General features: G+C 41.4%; 1 protein-coding gene across 2 annotated transcripts in view; it reads right to left on the bottom strand.

Moving 5' to 3' along the window:
* Positions 1-8,204: 8,204 nt before the first annotated feature.
* Positions 8,205-18,822, bottom strand: part of LOC143733417 (6-phosphofructo-2-kinase/fructose-2,6-bisphosphatase-like) — a 60,645-nt gene continuing 50,027 nt past the window's right edge. For both annotated transcript variants that reach the window (XM_077225128.1, XM_077225129.1), the window contains exon 14: positions 8,205-9,287. In XM_077225128.1, the coding sequence (XP_077081243.1) occupies positions 9,228-9,287 (60 nt within the window). In that variant the 3' untranslated portion in view covers positions 8,205-9,227. The remainder of the gene's footprint in view (positions 9,288-18,822) is intronic.

Raw genomic sequence — 18,822 nt, 5'->3', positions numbered from 1 at the left:
GGTGAAACTGGCTTCATGAGAAGGGAGCCCACGGGAAGCAGCGGTTCAACTAGGTGTCGTCCAGCCCCCAACTCTAGAATCTGTTTAGCAAAGTATATCGTCAACGCCCAGGCGGAGCACTTTACACTCATCATAGAGGAGCTCAACACCTAAGTGGACATGTTGCATCTCGGATCTTTGCCGAAATGAAGGCAAGCACTAAGTGCAACTTTGCATGGAAACAGCCTTCCCTCTCTGCTGAATTCCACAGATATTTGAAGAGCTGGTCTGAGGTCTATGACTTGCATTCTGTACACGTCCAAGCGAATCGGACAGAGAAGCCAGGGCTGGATCTGCCTCCTCCAGGGCAGCGCTTGCAGGCTCACCACCTGCTCCTATTACGGGAGAGGTAGGAACCTTGGGCACAATCCGAGCCGGGATCTCAGCTTGTGAGAGTTAGCCGGCCCAGACTCCAGGCACAATACGTTGACCGAAAGCGAGCAAGTCCCTACCCTCTAGTAGAGACCACGCGAGCAGGAGAACTGATATAACAGAATTTTTAACTCACTACCTGCAGTGGCTCAGGGGCGGTCTCTGCAGTGCAGTCGCACCAGGGACAAGGCCCAAGAGGATAAAGAGGGACACAAGGATTTACAAGACCTTGCTCCTCAGGAACCTGACGATCAGAACGTGCTTCTGCATACTTCTGCAACACGATGAGCGTCGTTTAAACACCGAGGCAACATCATTTTGAGGGTGATTTAGGAAAACAGCCTACTGCAACCCATTTTGCAGGAAAGAGAGCACTGAAGTGATCGAAAGCTTTCAGGATCTCCTCAGGGGAGAAGACGCACTCAACGACTAGGTTCCACTTCTAAAGGCGTAAGCACGCTACCCAATTCTAGGGGGTGCTCGCAGAAGTGATGGTAACTAACACATGTTCTTGTGATAGCCACCTGAACCTCCGCGTTCGGATGTAAGACCGCCCGGAATCTCCGGGGGAAGAACGCGTGTGCCCTCGTGCCCCGTCCCCGAATCCAGGGGAAGTCAGGAAGGCTGTTGAAGGGAACCAGGTCTAGTTGGGCCAATGAGTGGCAACTATGAAGACCTGTTCCTCTCCTGACATGGCACGTAGGTGCAAGTGACGGGCGCAAAAGACAGGAGCATTGCTCAACACAACATGTGAAGATCACTGGGCTTCAGGAGCATTTTCTGCTCAGCACTTGGGTGTGACAAGTTCACTGAGCTTCAGGAGCATTCCTGCTCAACACCTGAGTGTGATAAACTCACCGAGCTTCAGGAGCATTTCTGCTCAACACTTGAGTACGAAGAACCTCACTGAGCGACAGGAGCATTTCTGCTCAGCACTTGAGTGTGACAAGTTCACTGAGCTTCAGGAGCATTACTGCTCAACACCTGAGTGTGATAAACTCACTGAGCTTCAGGAGCATTTCTGCTCAACACTTGAGTGCGAGGAACTTCACTGAGCACCAGGAGCATTTCTGCTCAGCACTGCGTGTGATGAATTCACTGAGTTACCTGTGATGGACTCACTGAGCTACAGGAGCATTGCTGCTCAACACCAGAGTGCGATGAACTTCACTGAGTTTCAGGAGCAAATCTGCTCAACATGAAGAGTGATGATTTCACTGACTTGCAGGCGCAAGGCAACCATGAGTCGCAGTCACTTTTAGAAGGCTCACTGGGGTTAAACGCATTTCTGCGGGCCCCTGGGGCCGCTGAGTCCCAGTGTTTGTCCAAGGGTAGTCCGCTCGGTTTACCCAAACACTGGCGGAAAAATAAAACCGGGGGGGCAACTGAGCGGCCCCGGAATGGTCATGACCCAGCCGGACCCAGGGGATGGAGTCTCCACTTGCCCTGGCTATAACTGTCGTGAGGCTCGATGGCGGCACGATTGAGTAAGCAGGAGGAGTGGAATAAGGCGCCATCAGAAGCGTCTGACTCCAAGGAGGAGGTGACGGGTGAGTTTGTGACATGCAAGGGAAGCTTGCGCAACGGTCGCAATGTCTAACAACTCGAGGCACGAATGCCCGTGTAGTCGGGGGTCGCCCAGGCCCCCGTTAAAACACGCCCTTTGTACATGGCCGCTCTGTTGAAGAGGGTTTGGCAGCAGACCGGGATGAACTATAGTCACACAGGGTGAGCTGCTCTGCCACGGTCACCTCGGGACTCGATCGTGAAGCTAGCGCTGAAGCGGTCACATATGGAGGGAGCCAAAGGCTGCGACTACCATATACCCCAGGAGCCTCTGAAAGTTCTTTCAGTGGGACCCTTTCTCACTTCAACACCAGCTGAACACATTCTCATTGGAGAGACATGTTGGACCGAGTACCTCTCCAAAACTAGAAAAGAGATACTCAGCCCGTGGGCGAGATTACTCTCTTCCAGTTGACCTGAAGACCCAACGGGCTCTGGAGCACTCGAGGGGAAGGACACTGTACTGATACTCCACCCTTAGACGCAACACACAGGATGGCCTGCGGTGCGGGAGGTAGAGATCTGAAGCACATGTCTTTCAGGTCAAAGCTGCAGACCAATCTTGGGCCAAGATGGTCACGACCCACCACCTAGTAGCACGAAGAACGAGTTTACAACTGGCCTTCGTACCGGCTGGAGGAGCGGCTATATCAAATCCTTCGCCAGCAGGATAAGATAAGCACGCACAAGTCAGGAGCACTGCTCAACACTCGGTGTGATGAATATCACTGAATTTTCAGGAGCACGTCTGCTCAACACCTAATGTGATGACTATCACTGACTTGAGCGGGGTAGCCGAGCCTGAGGTGGGGCAGCAAAGTAGAGAGAGTGGTGTTAGTGTGCTGTGCAACACTTACCTGTCTCCACAAGCGGCAGGGGGCGCGTGAGAAGGCGGATGACCGGGTCCTCGAACGCACCAAGCTGCCTGCTGGCGACCAAGGGGGAGCTGAGGGGTGTAAGGCTATACAGGGTCACACCCGCCAGACTGGCCCTCTTGGGACCCAGGAACAGATGAAATTGCTCTCTCTTTGAAGTGTGGGTACCGCTTGCTCCGCTTTTTTTTTTTTTTTTTTTTTAGGGAGCCAGCGGCGGAACAGACACACACACAAACAAAGGCTCCACCCGGCCCTCACCCGGGGGGAGGGAGTGATCGTGCCACTCCAAGAGCATCTCATCCATTCCTGGGCGGCCCGCTCCGGAATGCTTTCGCTGTCGCTTGCCACCTGGCTTGGCAGCGCCTGGAGCGGGCTGGGCGTCTCTACTGCGGCCGGCTCCCTGCTGAGGCCTGGGTGGAGGCTGCTGCGGAGGGCCAGCAGGAGCGGCGGCCGGAGAACGCCCACGGCGACGAGCAGGCGGAGGAGCTGCCACCGGCGGCGGGTGGAGGCAGCAGCTGGCCACCGGGGCAGGATGTGCCGGATGACCTCCGTCTGCGCTTGAGCGGCAGAGAACTGTTTGATGCAGTTCTCCACCGCGTCGCCGACCAGCCCAACCTGGGAAATTGGGGAGACCAGGAACCGAACCTTGTCCGCATCCGCCATACCAACCAGGCTGAGCCAACGAAGGCGCTACTGGACCACCAAGGTGGACATCGCCAGACCGATCACGCACGCTACGACACCCGTACCCCGGAGGGTGAGGTCGGATGCAGTGCGGTGCTCACCTATGAGCGCACGGTCTGGATTACCCTCGTGCATGCCATGGGTGCCCTAGCCTGCAGCAACGCCATGGCACGCAAGAGGAAGGGGCTTGCCCACAGGCTTTGTAAGCTCTGCCCGTCGGAACGGACGAAACTCACAGGCCTTAGGGGGGAGACGAGGATCCCCCCAAAAGGCAGCGGCCGCCGGACACAGGTGCACCTGTGTCGACAGACCGCTCCAATGGAGGGACACCTCGCAACCCTTCACCGTTCTTCCATCAAGGGTAATGAGGGGGAAAAGCTATTCAGGCAGTTTCTGGCAGAGAAAGATGCTGTTCACCACCTGATAAGCTCTCCATGCATTTCGGGAAAGAAAGGCACTGGGGCGGCGAGCTGAGAACCAGCGCGGCCCGCCCCAAGATACCAAACTCCAGATTCCAACCGAGACTGAACGGGACACGGTGGAGGTTCCACTCGAGCCCGGCAGCCTCGGCGGCCCGTTTCAGCATAGCTGATAATTCTGGATCCGGCTCGGGCAACATTGAACTCCCGGAGGGAGACAATGCAGCCGAGTCATCATCTCCAGAAGTCAGCTCACCCTCTGATGCTGCAATCGGCGTCCTGTCCTCCAGGGGAGCCCCGAGTGAAACCGCTGGCCCACCCATTACAGATGGACCAGCAGAAAACACAGGAGGCTCCAGTGGTTGCAGTGGAAGGGAGGAGTGAGGAGCCCACAGGGAATGGTTACCGGGCGGGACATCCAACACTATCCTCCGGTCACCCATCCCACACAGCACCCGAGGGTGGGGCATGGTAATGGGGACTCGCTCTCCGCGAACGAAGGCGAGTCTCGCCCTCAACACTGCGACAGTCATGTTCCCACAGTGAAAACATGAGCTGTCCACAAAAGCTGTCTCAGCGTGCTGTAAGCCAAACACGTGACACAACAGTTGTGACCATCAGAGAGAGACAGGGAACGACCGCACCCAGAAACGCACGGGCGGAATGACATCTTGAAAAAGACGCAAACGCACCCGTGTTGCTCTTTCAGAAAATAGGACCGTCACCAGTGCCGGAGCACACAGGGAAATGACCGCGGCAACACTGAACAGAGAACTGAAACAGTGAAGCACTCACTTTTCCGCCCTCTAACCAGCCATCAACACACACAAACATTTAGAAATTTGTTGCTGTTAAAACAGCAGTTGAGAGCTCAAAGCTCGCGATCACCGCTGCACTCGCGCTGTAGAACACCAGCACTGGGAGAGTCTTCCTGAAGAACACCGACACACTCGCTCGTTGTAGACAACAGCACTCTCAGAGACATCAAACGATCGGCTCCGAAGCGAAAGGCAACTAGTGCGTGCATCCACTTCCGTATTTATACCCGCGCCGCGGGGGCGGAGTGTGTGATGCGAATCATGCACGCCAATTACATTGGCTCGTTCAATAGTACTCGAAGATGATAGGCTCCCTAGCGTGATCCCATTTCAGTCGCGTCGACTACGTCCGACGTTATCGACTGAAAGGGAACAAATATATGAAGCCATGTTTAATGAAGTATATTTGTATAATTATGCAATTATATAATACAAAAGAATATGAGACAGACATTATGAACATGTATTTTACATATAAATGTTGGTTAGTGACAAGAGATAAGGTATATTCTTTTGAATATTGAAAGGGGCACATCAGTTCAGATGATGAAATAGCCCAAGTAAAGAACGATAGAATGGATATTTATGTTTCTTAAAGGAAAATCCTATGTAAATTCTTATTTGCAGCATATGATACAGAAGTACAGAACAAAGTGCAGTTTCATTCATTTAGCATATTTGTGTTCAGTTTCATTTTGAGGCCAACAGTACTGACTTTTCTTTTCAGTCCTATTTGGCACATGTCTGACCTTCAAAGTTGAAATACAGTATGATTGAGATAATGTTCGTTGTTGTTTCAACGTTTGACACAATGTTGATATAACGTGTAATGCTAAACAGTTGACAGGTTTAAAAATCTGTAAATTGGATCAATGTCATGTCTTCAAGAAATATATACATTTTGAATTATTATTATTATTTCTAATCATTATTTTATTAGCTTTTTATTATTATTATTATTATTATTATTATTATTATTTTATTTGCATTTGTTGGAAACTTTTTCCTTCAGAGACCAGGAGTTTACTCTTTATTGAGGACTTTGCTGTTGCTGTGCTGTAGTCGTCCAAGTCCAAACTAAATAGCTAAAACACAGTGTTTATATCTTTCAAGGGGGAGGGATTTACATAGAGGTGGAGACACTCTGAACAAAGCATGTAAATGATGGACGGAGTCAGCCCGTTACCAGAAATTCCCCAGCCCTGATCAGCATAACAGTGTAACTCAAAGCCTTGAAAGGCTAATCCAATCAGCCTGATTAGAGCAATTAAACCTTAACATTATCATAGAGGCAAAAGCCCAGCTGTTCTTGAGAAGTAACAAAAGGTTAATGTCATCATCTATGCCTCCAAATGGTAAACTCTTGTGTGAACTTTCTCAGTTAAAATACTGTTGAACCTAAATTAGATTTAATAAATTTGTAACTACACATTCTATGATATTTTTCATAGACCAAGAATCAAGACCAAGACTCAAGTCAATGTGCAGTATTTGGCCAACAATGCTGGACCGTGGAACTCCAAACACTTGGTAGATTGCTTCAGCTGCTAAATGACAGATTGAACAACCGTTGAAATTAATTTAGGTTCCCAGATGTTTAAAAAATTGCACCCTTTGCATTTAGTCGTTCATTGATGCTTGAAAACATATGTTCATATGTAAGTTCTTAGTTCATTATCAGATATCAGATAGCTATAAGGCATATAAGTGCACTTCTACTGAAAATATTTGTGTTCTAAAAAGTGTAGAAAGTACTACCAGCTATTTGAACTGTTTAATACTAAACAGTTGACAAAGGTTTAAAAAAAAGTTAAATTTTTTTAAATAGTTGAATGAATGTAATGTCATGAATCAATTGTCATGTCTTTATCAAAACACCACTTCAAATATAATTTCAACCTCAAGAGAGAAGTGCAGCAGAAACTTTTTGCCTTGTGTGATTTTGTTTGGACTTACAATCTAGTATTTTTGTATTTGCATTTTTATTCATACTTTTTCATGAAAACACTATTTGACCAGATAATAAAATAATACAGCCCATAAATAAAAATAAACAAACACAAACACTGCTAATGATAAGATATTTGTTATATCAAGCACAGGAAAATAGGCCTATAAAATAAGCCTAGTATTGTTTTTGTTATTTTTTTGACAGTGTGTTTGTCAAGCACATTTGCAGTAGCAAAGGAAGCCAAAGTGAAATGAGATCACATGATGATGGTTACCTGTTGATGGCTTTATAAACATCATGAAGTAGCCTGAATCAATGTCAAATTAATGTCAAATTTAACAAATGTCAAATTTAACAAATCTGTTGTGCCATTATCATATTTTACCACATTACAAATTATGTCTTGCTGCATTAGATCCACCAGTACTACAGCAATGATTTAAAAGGTTTTAAAGAATATGAGCATAAAATATTTTTTTAATCAATTTAATCGCCTGTGACACCCACAGATATCAAAAATCAGTGTATGAATCTCAGCAACGGTGACAATCAACAAAATATTCAGATAATCGTATCAATACTGAACATCACAAAAAAGCTCCTAAAATGTCACTACAAAAAGTGTCATACATGTTGCTCACGTATTATGGTAGCCCTGTTTGTGATGAATAGAATGTAAGGACACTTTTGGCATTAATATGTAAGCAACTGAAAAAGCACAAATGTCAGGGCATGTCAAAACATCTCAAGGACCCCAAAAACACCTTAGACCCCAGAGGCTTAACACCCGATGTACTCGTTACATCATAAGAAGAATGGCATCTACACTAATGTTAGTCTTTCTGTTTATTCCAAGGTTGTAATCAGCCGGATCCGGGCTGTATCCAGATCAGATGGTGGACCTGCGCATAGACTTGACCCCAATGCATGATATAATCAGCTGTATCTGTCCCACATCGGCTAAATGCATGCTGGATATTTTGTAGACGTCTAACAGAAATAAAGTTAGTTTGGGTAGTAAGTAATAAGTGAAGCTGGTAATGCTGTTTGTGGAGTTGTTTAATCCTCCTCTGCTGAGATCTTCAGAGATTTAAGGTCCTTTTACCTTCAGTTGATTTCATATAAACTGTGTCTGAAGTCAGTTGTAGTTCTTGTGTTTCTGCTCATCTCTTTTTCTGTTCTCTTCTTTCCTTTAGTGATTTGGTTTTGTGTTTAAGGTTTTGAGAAAGTGAGTGATAGTTTCAAGAAATGTGTTTTAGCAATTCAGAAAAACTGTAAAAGTAACATTGGTACAGTGCTGCAGTAAGATAAGTAAGTGAATATGTAAATGATTGTTGAGCATTAGTGATGAAAACCTGCTGTTAACAAGCAGAATCACTGAAGGACCGAGTGTATGAAGAACAGAAAACAGAGAAACACAAGAACTACAACTGACTTCCAACCATTACATATTATTGCACTTATTACTAACCAGTTTTACTTTATTTTTGTCATAGTTTACAGAAGCTCTTATTGAGAATTAACAGATATTTAGATATTGAAGTTTAATTGAAAGTGTTTGGTTTGAAGTTATCATTATGGAGATCAGTGTTTGCTTTAGTTGGGGTCTTGACCCTTGACGTTTTAACTTCGTTTTTTAATGATTTTTTTGTGTTTTTTAAGCCATATTTGTTATGGCAAAAAAATTATGATGATCATTGAATGCTGATAAGTGATAGTGTTGAATTTGACATAACCATCATAGTCTCTGGATTCTTGTTCTTGTTTATCTCCTCTTCAGTGATTCTGCTTATCAGTGTCTGAATTCACTCACTTCTTTTCATTCACTCTCACAAGTGGACTGTATTAGTGAACTAATGTAGGGGATAGTAAATGAGGGTATAGGGTGTGATTTGGAACACAGCCTCTGAGTGTCGACTTTGAGCGCTGTTAATTCACAGTATATTCCTGTAGCCTATTTTCTCAAAAATTACAAATATTACCTAGAATGCATTGTTTTCTTTGGTTTTAATGGAAATGGCATGTGACTGTCAAGATTTGGCCGTTTTTTTACTGCAAGGTTGTAAAACAGTGTTGTTTTTTGAAGCCTAAAAAGCGCATCCATCCATCATAATAGTTATCCATATGACTCCAGACTCGAAGTGAAGCGATGCGTTTTTGTAAGAAAAATATCTATAGTTATAACTTCATAAACTATAATCATTGGCTTCCGGTAATGGCCGTACACAAGTCTAGTCGAGTTCGTAAGAGTGATCTCTGAACCAAAGCAAGACGTAGGATGTAGGAGCAGCGTAAGCTTAGGTGAGAGTAGTCGCCTCTTGCGGTTCAAACAAATAGGCTGGCCGGGCAACAAACTCAAGCTCCTCTGACATTTCTCACACTCACATTTCTCACACAATAACACTTTCAACACAGAATTACTACAAAATTACATCCACGGTCAGAAGGCCCTAAAAGTAAGGAAAATATATGTCATCATTAAGAGGAGAACTTGTGATCTTGTCTAGTTGTGTTCTGGTACAGTCAGTAAAGCATCCTCTGGATCTCTGTCCACATCCACATTCTGAAACATCACAAGAAGATGATCAGTATCACACAAATTCACATCTCAAAGAAAGAAAGGAGGATGCTGAAAAATAGAAGATAAAACATGGTTAATGTTTGTGAAATCATGCACTTTTTAATCACAAAGAATGTACACAAATACTGTGGTTATATGTTCGTGTAAGCTTACAAATCAGATTAATGAATATAAACTACATTTACTTAAACATCCTTCAAAATGTCCCGGTGAGGCATTGGTGTTTTTTGCAAAGAAAGCAACCCCTGAACAAAGGTGTCTTGATATTTATACTCTCACAATCATTTGCTCCAGCATAGTATTATGGCTGACAATAAATTGCAGACAAATTATGGCTGACAATAAACTAAAACCGAACAGATAAAAAATACAAAGGAAATCATTAGGGTCTGGCTGCAGACTTACACTTGCACTCTAAATGTGATGATACACTGGGCAAATTTTTGGGCAATGTTGCCGTCAACGGGCAACCAGATGAGACACAGGGTCCACGACCGATCTAAATTATCCGGATAGAAATTTATTGCCCATTTTCAATGGGAAAGTGCCCAAGCCACAATCGCTCAGCAAGATTGCCCAGCAAAATTGCTCAAAAAGTTGCCCTGTGTATCATCACCTTAAGACAGTATTCAACACTTTTAGACATACACTAACGAACTTCCCTCGGCACTTCCCCTCAGGGGAATCCCCACTGCCATTTTGAAGTTCCTCAAGTGGATGAGGGGAGTGTATTTGGACAGACCCTCGGCCCCTCGATTTTGACAGAGGGAGCGAGTCTACCCAATATGTACAGCAGGTCGCGCTTAATTTACTCCCATCCCACACAACTCTAGTGTATGATATTGGAGTTATTTTGACATTTAACTGCATTTAATACTTGTAGCTACCTTAACGCTTGTTAAGGGTTGTCAATGAAAATAAGTTACACAGGTCTATTGTGGACAAAAATGTTCATGCACAAAAACTGTCATAAAAATTGTATGCTTGGGAGCACATACTTAAGTTTGTCTCATTTTAAAGAAGACCATTGGCAGATAATCGTTGAAGTAAAAAAAGTTTAAAAATTGACACAAAAAAGTTATAGAGGTTTATGTTTATTAAGATGATTAATGAACATTATTTTATATAAAACATGTATTTTATGGAGCATGTTCAACTCTTAAACTGCTAGAAAACCAAAGCCATGTTTTTATAAGAAAACATGGGATTAATTTCCACTGTTATGCTGATGACACTCAATTATATATCTCATCACGACCAGATGAAAACACTAACTTATCTAAATTGACAGAGTGTCTAAATGATATAAAATGCTGGATGACGTGTAATTTCCTGCTATTAAATTCAGATAAAACGGAGGTATTACTTATTGGTCCAAAAAACTACCCACAAAATCCCTTACAATACAACTTTAATTTAGAAGGATGTCCAGTTACTTTATCCACTACAGTAAAAGACCTGGGTGTTATACTAGACCGCAACTTGACTTTCGAAAATCATATTTCATATGTTACAATAACAGCCTTTTTCCACCTTAGAAACATTGGTAAGCTACGTAACATGCTATCTGTTTCTGATGCAGAAAAGCTAGTTCATGCATTCATGACATCGAGAATAGATTACTGTAATGCTTTATTAGTTGGCTGTCCTGCATCCTCAATAAACAAGCTACAGTTAGTGCAAAATGCAGCCGCTAGAGTTCTTACTAGATCAAGAAAATATTATTATATAACACCTATTTTATCATCTCTACACTGGTTACCTATTAAGTTCCGTATCAATTACAAAGTACTATTACTGACCTATAAAGCCCTAAATGGTCTAGCTCCTGTGTATTTAACAGACCTTCTATCGCCCTACAATCCATCGCGCTCTTTAAGATCACTAAATTCGATGCTTCTGGTCATTCCTAGGATATCTAAGTCCACTAAAGGAGGGAGGGCGTTCTCACATTTAGCTCCTAAACTCTGGAATAGCCTTCCTGATATTGTTCGAGACTCAGACTCGCTGTCCCAGTTTAAAACTAGATTAAAGACGCATCTCTTTAACCAAGCATTCACTTAATGCTTAACCTTTAATACTACTGCTGAATCAGTTCGAATGCATTAACATTATGAACATCAGCTATGCTAATTATCTCCCATCTGCTCTTCTGCTGTTATCTAGCGTTCGTCAGCTCCAGTTTGTATCCAGCCTCTCACGGAGACTTCAGATGCCCCAATGCCTGTGAAGAGACGACTCGACGCCTGTGAAGAGACGACTCAAAGCCGGCGATATGTTATGCCATAAATTAATACATGATTAACTAACTGTATTTTTCTATGTACATTTCCGAAATGCACTTTCTGTAAAGCTGCTTTGAGACAATGTGTATTGTGAAAAGCGCTATACAAATAAATTTGAATTGAATTGAATAAATCCAATAATAACTAAATAATAATAATGCAAATTCGTGGTTGACATTTAAAAAAAAATTAGCTTTGGGCGCAGTACCAAACTTTTTTTCTGTTTTGCAGTACAGTAGAATTTTTCTCTCTCAAACATTACACACACACACACACACACACACACACACACACACACACACACACACACACACACACACACACACAAACACACACACACACACACACACACACACACACACACACCGCACTCTATCCATACCAACACACCCACACAATTATAGCTGCATCATTTATCCAATTGGCTCTAGAAGCAGAAAACAGGAATAAAGCAAGTATTTGCTTTATAGGCCAAACCTTAGAAAATGGCACCATCTGGTAAAAAATAGTACATGACCACATGACCAACATTTACGTTGCGCCTCTTCTCGTTTTCGTCACGTGATAAAGGTTCATTGACGACGATATTTAGTCATAATTTTCGTTGAAGAAAGCAACACTACCTCCAAGACAACACCATATATAACAACATTCACAGAGTCAGAGATGTTTGAGAGAAACTCAGACGAGCCTATGTGGATGTAAGTACAATATTGACTGCAGTACACTACACGCAACATTGTTTCCCAGTGTACTGGATAACACCATGTTGACTGATTTTTGTTGCTCATGCAATCCCACATGAGTTCATCTTTATGAGACTGGGTTCAACCAAGCAAAGACCAGAAGAAGGGGGAGAAACGTCATTGGCCACAGAGCCATTAATAGATGTTCCTGGCCAACCTGGTGAGAACATCACAATGTGCGCTGCCATCTCCAATATGCATGGTGTCCTCCACCGTCATGCTAACCTTGGACCATACAACACAGCCCATATTCTCACATTTCTGGACAGACTCCGCAGCATTCTCATACCACCAGAGCGTATGAATGATGCAGACCATCAAAGAAACCGGTACGTTGTAGTATGGGACAACGTGAGCTTTCATCGTGCAGCATCAATTCAAGACCACCCACCATTCTCACCATTTCTGAACCCCATAGAAGAGTTCTTTTCGACATGGGTATACGGTATAAGGTTTACGGCCGGCAGCCCTTTGTGTTCATGCCTCTTTTGCAGGCTATGGAAGAGGCATGTGATGAGATTGATGTGGGTGCGATTCAGGGATGGATAAGGCACTCAAGGCGCTTCTTCTTCCCTCGATGTCTGGCAAGGGAAGATATTGGCTAAGATATTGCCTATGAGACCAGACCCAGCTGTGCGGCAAGATGCTGCCTAATTATTTTTCTGGCCTCTTTTTTCCCCCTATATATTATATGGGGTTGGGGCAGGACATTGGTCCTATCAGGTACAGTACATAGCAAATTGTATGTACTGTACCATGTCAGGAGGGGGGGATTTTTTTGGTGGTGTAAATATATTTATTCTGAAGCAATATTTTCAGATTTTACACATTTAAATCTTCATATTTGTGATATTTACCCCAGAGTGTTATTTATTTTTATAAAGAGAATTTTTATTACCTTATTAAATGTATGCATCATCTTTCATGTCAAATTCTTACATTTGATCAATAAATGTATTACAGTTATAACAATAAGACACTATAGGGCTGTTACCCATTTAATTAAATAATTTGCACTAAATTACAACTGCAATAAATAATGTTATGAGACTGATGTTTTAAATAAATGTTTGAATATACAAATAAAAAAATTTAATACTTAAACATGAAACTAACCCGCCAATAGGTGGCGGCAAGTGCCCGTCTTAATTAGTGAAACATTGAGTCATTCATACAAAAGATTAGTTCAAAACGCCGAATCATACAGTAACAAAACACCGCGCTGATGTTGCTTTCCTTTTGGAAATATTTTCGTTGGTGAAATAGAACAAAAACAACGCGACGTTCTTACCAGAAATACACTACCCATTATCAATCGCTGTTTACATTGAATGTAATAAAATTACAATCATTGTCCGGTCGGGCAAGTAAAATTATCTTTCACTTGCCCTTTCAAAAACTCCACTTGTCCCAGACAAGCGTTAATGTCGAGCACTGAGTTCATTCATGATTTTTTTGTGGTGCTGTAAAGCGGAACAGGTGATCGGTTCACAGCGATCTCCGTCATTAGAGCACCAAAAAAGACCATATTAACTCGAAAGACGTCTATGGTCTCACTCCAGTCTAATTAGCACATTCCCAATTATTATTGTGAAGTTTACCGTGCTTGCAACTCTAATAATTATAATAATCTATAATAACTATAATTATCACAATAGTTCAAAATCCGATTAACACAATGTTTGATCTCTTGTTAAAGTTTCACAGTCTTTATAAAACAATATTTAAATGCATCTAATTATCTAACATAGGACTACCTTGGGATGAAATCTAGGATCCAGATCCTTTGTTTTGACACTAAAGCCCCGTTCACACCGCCAGCGACTTTGTCGCTGTATGTCGCTAGGCTCTACTGTGAAGTCGCTTGTGGGCGTTCGTAGTGCTGTCGCTCTAATGTTATTGGTAGTACTAAACTTGCATCATAAAATTACACCACTCGAACTATAAATGTATGAATTAAACTCACTGAGACTGTCGACAGTTTCTTTTCCATGCATCATTTTATTATATCCATATGTGGTTACAGTCAAATCATATAAAACAGTGAAATCATCCTCGAACTCTTCTGTCTTCCCTGCACTCGAGATGGTGACGTAAGCTCCACTGAAAAGGCTTCTTTCCTATTGGTTGTCGCTCGCGAAAATCGCTTCTCATTTGCATAAAGTTGAAATTTCTCAACTTTTGTCGCGTGTCTCTTGTCGCTTGTCATGCCCACATTCTGTCGCCAACGGTCAATGTCGCTCGTGTCGCCGGAAGTCGCCAGCGCTCCATTGAAATGAATGGGATCATGTCGCTCTGTCGCTGCGTGTCGCTGGCGGTGTGAACGGGGCTTAAGGGTAAAATTAAAGGTATTGTCTCAGAGTTATATAAGTTTATAACTACAGCTTCATTTAAGCCTTTATCATTTATCAGACTCTGGAAGACAGATGTCAACATCTCTCCGGGGTCTATTGGACCGCAAATGACTTTTGCTCAAATAAAAAAAAAAGTTCTCTTTGTCCAAATGGTTTGAAACTTTCTACGGCTCTCAACACTTTCTAGATCTACAAAAAAAAAAAAAAAAATTTATGATATCTGTTTTTTATGTTGGCGTGACAAAAATAGTCACACTCGTGGTCTTCGGGGTCTATTGGACCCCGCAATCAAAATAGACAAAATAACATCATCAAAATCAGAAACAACGTAGAACACATAGACAGAAATGACAGAAATAAAGTGGCACACTTCCAACACTGCAAAAAACATCCACAATCCAAAATTATCATGCTCATCACAGGCGCACACACACACACAAACACACACATAAAGAGGAATACATTTATACAGGAATACATACAGACTATAAAAACTGTTCTCTTATCATTTGTAAAATAAAATAATCTAAAATGCAGAACCACCAGAAAAATAAATTGGTAACACTTAGACGCATTGAAAATGTGCGCGCGCGCGCACACACACACACACACACACACACACACACACACACACACACACACACACACACACACACACACACACACACACACACACACACACACACACACACACAGAAATACATTTGTAAGGCTATATAATTCTTATAATTTGAAAAGTCTTATAATTTGTCAAATAAAATCATACAAAATGAAGAACCACCTCAAAAATTAATTGGTGACACTGTACACATAAAAATAAAAATAAAATGCACACACACACACACACACCCTGTATTTGCTCCAACCCTGTCTGCAGGTTTGGCACTTCACTGTTGTTGTTGTTTTTGTGTGTGCTGTGTTTTTTCAGTACAAATAATGCAAAATGTTGACAAAAAATATTTAATTTTTGTTATAATTGTGATTTTATAATATTTAGATATGAATCCAACTTTAGAAACTATATCTTTCAGTAATTCAAATAGCAAATAGCATATAATGGAGCTCTATAGCCATCTAGTGGTTAAAGTGATTTATTACAAATTTTAACCTGTATTTTCCAAAAAATGGGCAAAAATCTTACATTAAACCTTGTAAAATTATCCATGGTATCCCCAGGAATGAAAGTTAGAAATCTGGGTCTTTTATAAAGTTTATTTAACACAAAATGCTGTTTTTTTTGTAAAAATCCTATTTAATTAGATATTTATTTATTTATTTATAGAATTTTTTTAAAAATCATAAATTCTACAAAAACTGCACAAATGTTGAGTAAAAACATTAATAAACCGAGTAAAATTATATTTGTTAAAAAAAAGTATTGTTCGGTTACAAAATTAAATGTTGTTGTCTGGGGTCCAATAGACCCCGAAGACCACGAGTGTGACTTTTTTTTGAGGACCATCAGAGAGTTAAAGCTAACTATTAACAATAGGCGTCTTCTTTTGGCTTGTTTGACAGCCGCCAAAAAAATTATAGTTTGTCGCTGGAAACCACCACATACATTGTTAATGAGTAAATGGCTCTTTTCTTATCGGGAAATTGCTCAATTAGAGCTCTCTGCAGCACGTTTACATTATGCCAAAACATCTAATATTGACTGTTGGTCAGAGCTATTAGAGGAAATAAATGAAATGACGTTAGACTTTTTTTTCTCTCTCTTTGATTGTCTACATCTGATGTCTTACACATATGCTGGCCGGGGTGGGGGGGATTTGCATCTAATGTACTGTATACAATATGTAATGTTCAGCTCTGTTATGTAATTATTATTTAGAATATTGTATTGACCTCTGTGGATTCTGTAATATGATGGAAGAAGTCAGGATGTGCCTGATATTTTCACTGTCCAATGTCCTGCTCTGTGTTCTATGATGTTATGCGGATCTCTGTGGATATCATAATGATGGAGGAAGGATGGACGGGTGGTAATGGGAACGGGGCTTTAGTGTCAAAACAAAGGATCTGGATCCTAGATTTCATCCCAAGGTAGTCCTATGTAGGTGTATGTGTGTGTGTGTGTGTGTGTGTGTGTGTGTGTGTGTGTGTGTGTGTGTGTGTGTGTGTGTGTGTGTGTGTGTGTGTGTGTGTGTGTGTGTGTGTGTGTGTGTGTGAGTGTTTTTTTCCCTCTCTGTTCAATACCTTGAGCGAATCTAGTTAACCCTCTACTGCATGGTGTTGCCATATGGCAACATTACCTTTCTTTGGACATTTCTTGAAATTTGAAAATAAATATGAGCTCTGATTAATCTTAAATTCATGGTAGAACCTGGTGGTAACCAATGATATGCTTTGATGACATCACGACATTACACACACCCTTGCAACGTCATTCTTTTCACACACTTTTGATGACTCCAGCTGCTGAAAAAGTGCTTGTGTATATGTGAAGATTTTCCTCATTTTTTTCATATTTCTTCGGAATAAAAAAATACACTCAAGCATCTGGGGTAAGTTCTAATCTTATTTCAATCATTGTCACATTGTTTTGATACTTATATTACCTTTTTATTTAATAAAATAGGTGTGTTGCCATATGGCAACATTGTGCGGTAATGGAACAATATTTTGCCCATTCTAATGCAGAGTAGCTTTGTATGAATGACAATGTATGGATGCACTGATATAGTTGGATGGTTGTATTCTACTCATATATTTATATATATTTTTATATATTTATAAAGTAAAGTAAAAGTAAAGTATAAAAGTAAAATATATATCCGTCTTGACCGCTTTGATAACTGGCCAGAGATGGGTGCACCAAAAGGAAGGTGCAAGAATCCTGGCTGCAAGGGCATCGTCAGAGGGGTTTGCTCTAAGTGCAAGGTGCACCTCTGCTTAAAGGTGGGGTATGTGATTTGCAAAACGGCCGGCAGATTTTGAAAATACACAACTCAAAAGGTCTTACCTTCTTTCCTCCAACGCTGGCCCTGACTCCACCCACTCGAAGAGGGGCATGGGGGAGGGGGGTATGGTACGACCGTTTGATTGACGCACTTACTGTCCAATGATTCTAGGTGGTCTTGGAAATGATTGGCTGTTTTTCGAGTTTTTTCGAGTTTTTCGAGTCCTGCCCGTTCCACAGATGATTAAATCTTTTTAATTTTCATGTCAGTGCTTCTAACTCAGTGGCTGTAAGTGGGTTAGGAATAGGATTTCAAGTGATTTTGAAAAAATGGTCAAAAAAGAAAATCACATACCCCACCTTTAACAGAGAGAACAACTGCTTTAAGGCGTTTCACATCGAGTAGTTTCACTTGAACAGTTCTTATGAGTTTGCGTCAGATGTTTTGTAAATGTTGTTGAAATAATACTTTGAAAATTAGTTTCATATTTTGTACACAAAGCTCTTGAAAACATTTTAAATAATAAAAACAATTTCATTTCTAAAAGACAGGTCTGTAATCATCTATGAATTTCATGTCATTTTGGGAGAAAACGCATCAGGCTGTTCCATTGTCGCACAATGTTGCCATATGGCAACGCACCCAAAAGTACCCCCCCAAAAAAAAAAAAGAAATGTTAATTTGAGTCTATTTTATATATAAAAAAACACTGTAAATTTTTTTTCCATGATTGCATAATAATGCGTGCAGTAGAGTGTTGGAGGGTGGGTTTGGGCTGGGGAGGATATGGGGAGGAGAAGAGAAATTGGCATCAGAATAAGCCACATTTTTTGCCTCTGTTATATTTTTAATGATGATGTAATCAGTCTATTTCTCTCTTGTGAAGATGTTTCCTCTCCAATGTGTAAATAATGATTGCAAGAAAATAAATAAATAATTGATCACAAAAAAAAAAACAGATTATTTGTAAAAATAGTAAAACCCCAATTCCAGAAAAGTTGGGACATTTTGTAAAATGCAGTAAAATGAAGAATCTGTGATTTGTTAATTTTCTTGAACCTTTATTTAACTGACAAAAGTACAAAGAAAAATTTCCAATGTATTCCCTGGCCAAAAGAATTGCATTTTGTAAACAAATTTTTATTTTGATGGCAACACACTCCAAAAAACTTGGGACAGAGGCAAAATAAAAGTTTAAATATTCCAGAATATCTAAGTTAAAGGGATAG

Source organism: Siphateles boraxobius, unplaced genomic scaffold (genome assembly GCF_051911475.1).
Source record: "Siphateles boraxobius isolate OS27281-9 unplaced genomic scaffold, OSU_SipBor_1 99, whole genome shotgun sequence".
Taxonomy (NCBI): Eukaryota; Metazoa; Chordata; class Actinopteri; order Cypriniformes; family Leuciscidae; genus Siphateles; species Siphateles boraxobius.
This window is presented reverse-complemented; position numbering and strand designations above follow the sequence as displayed.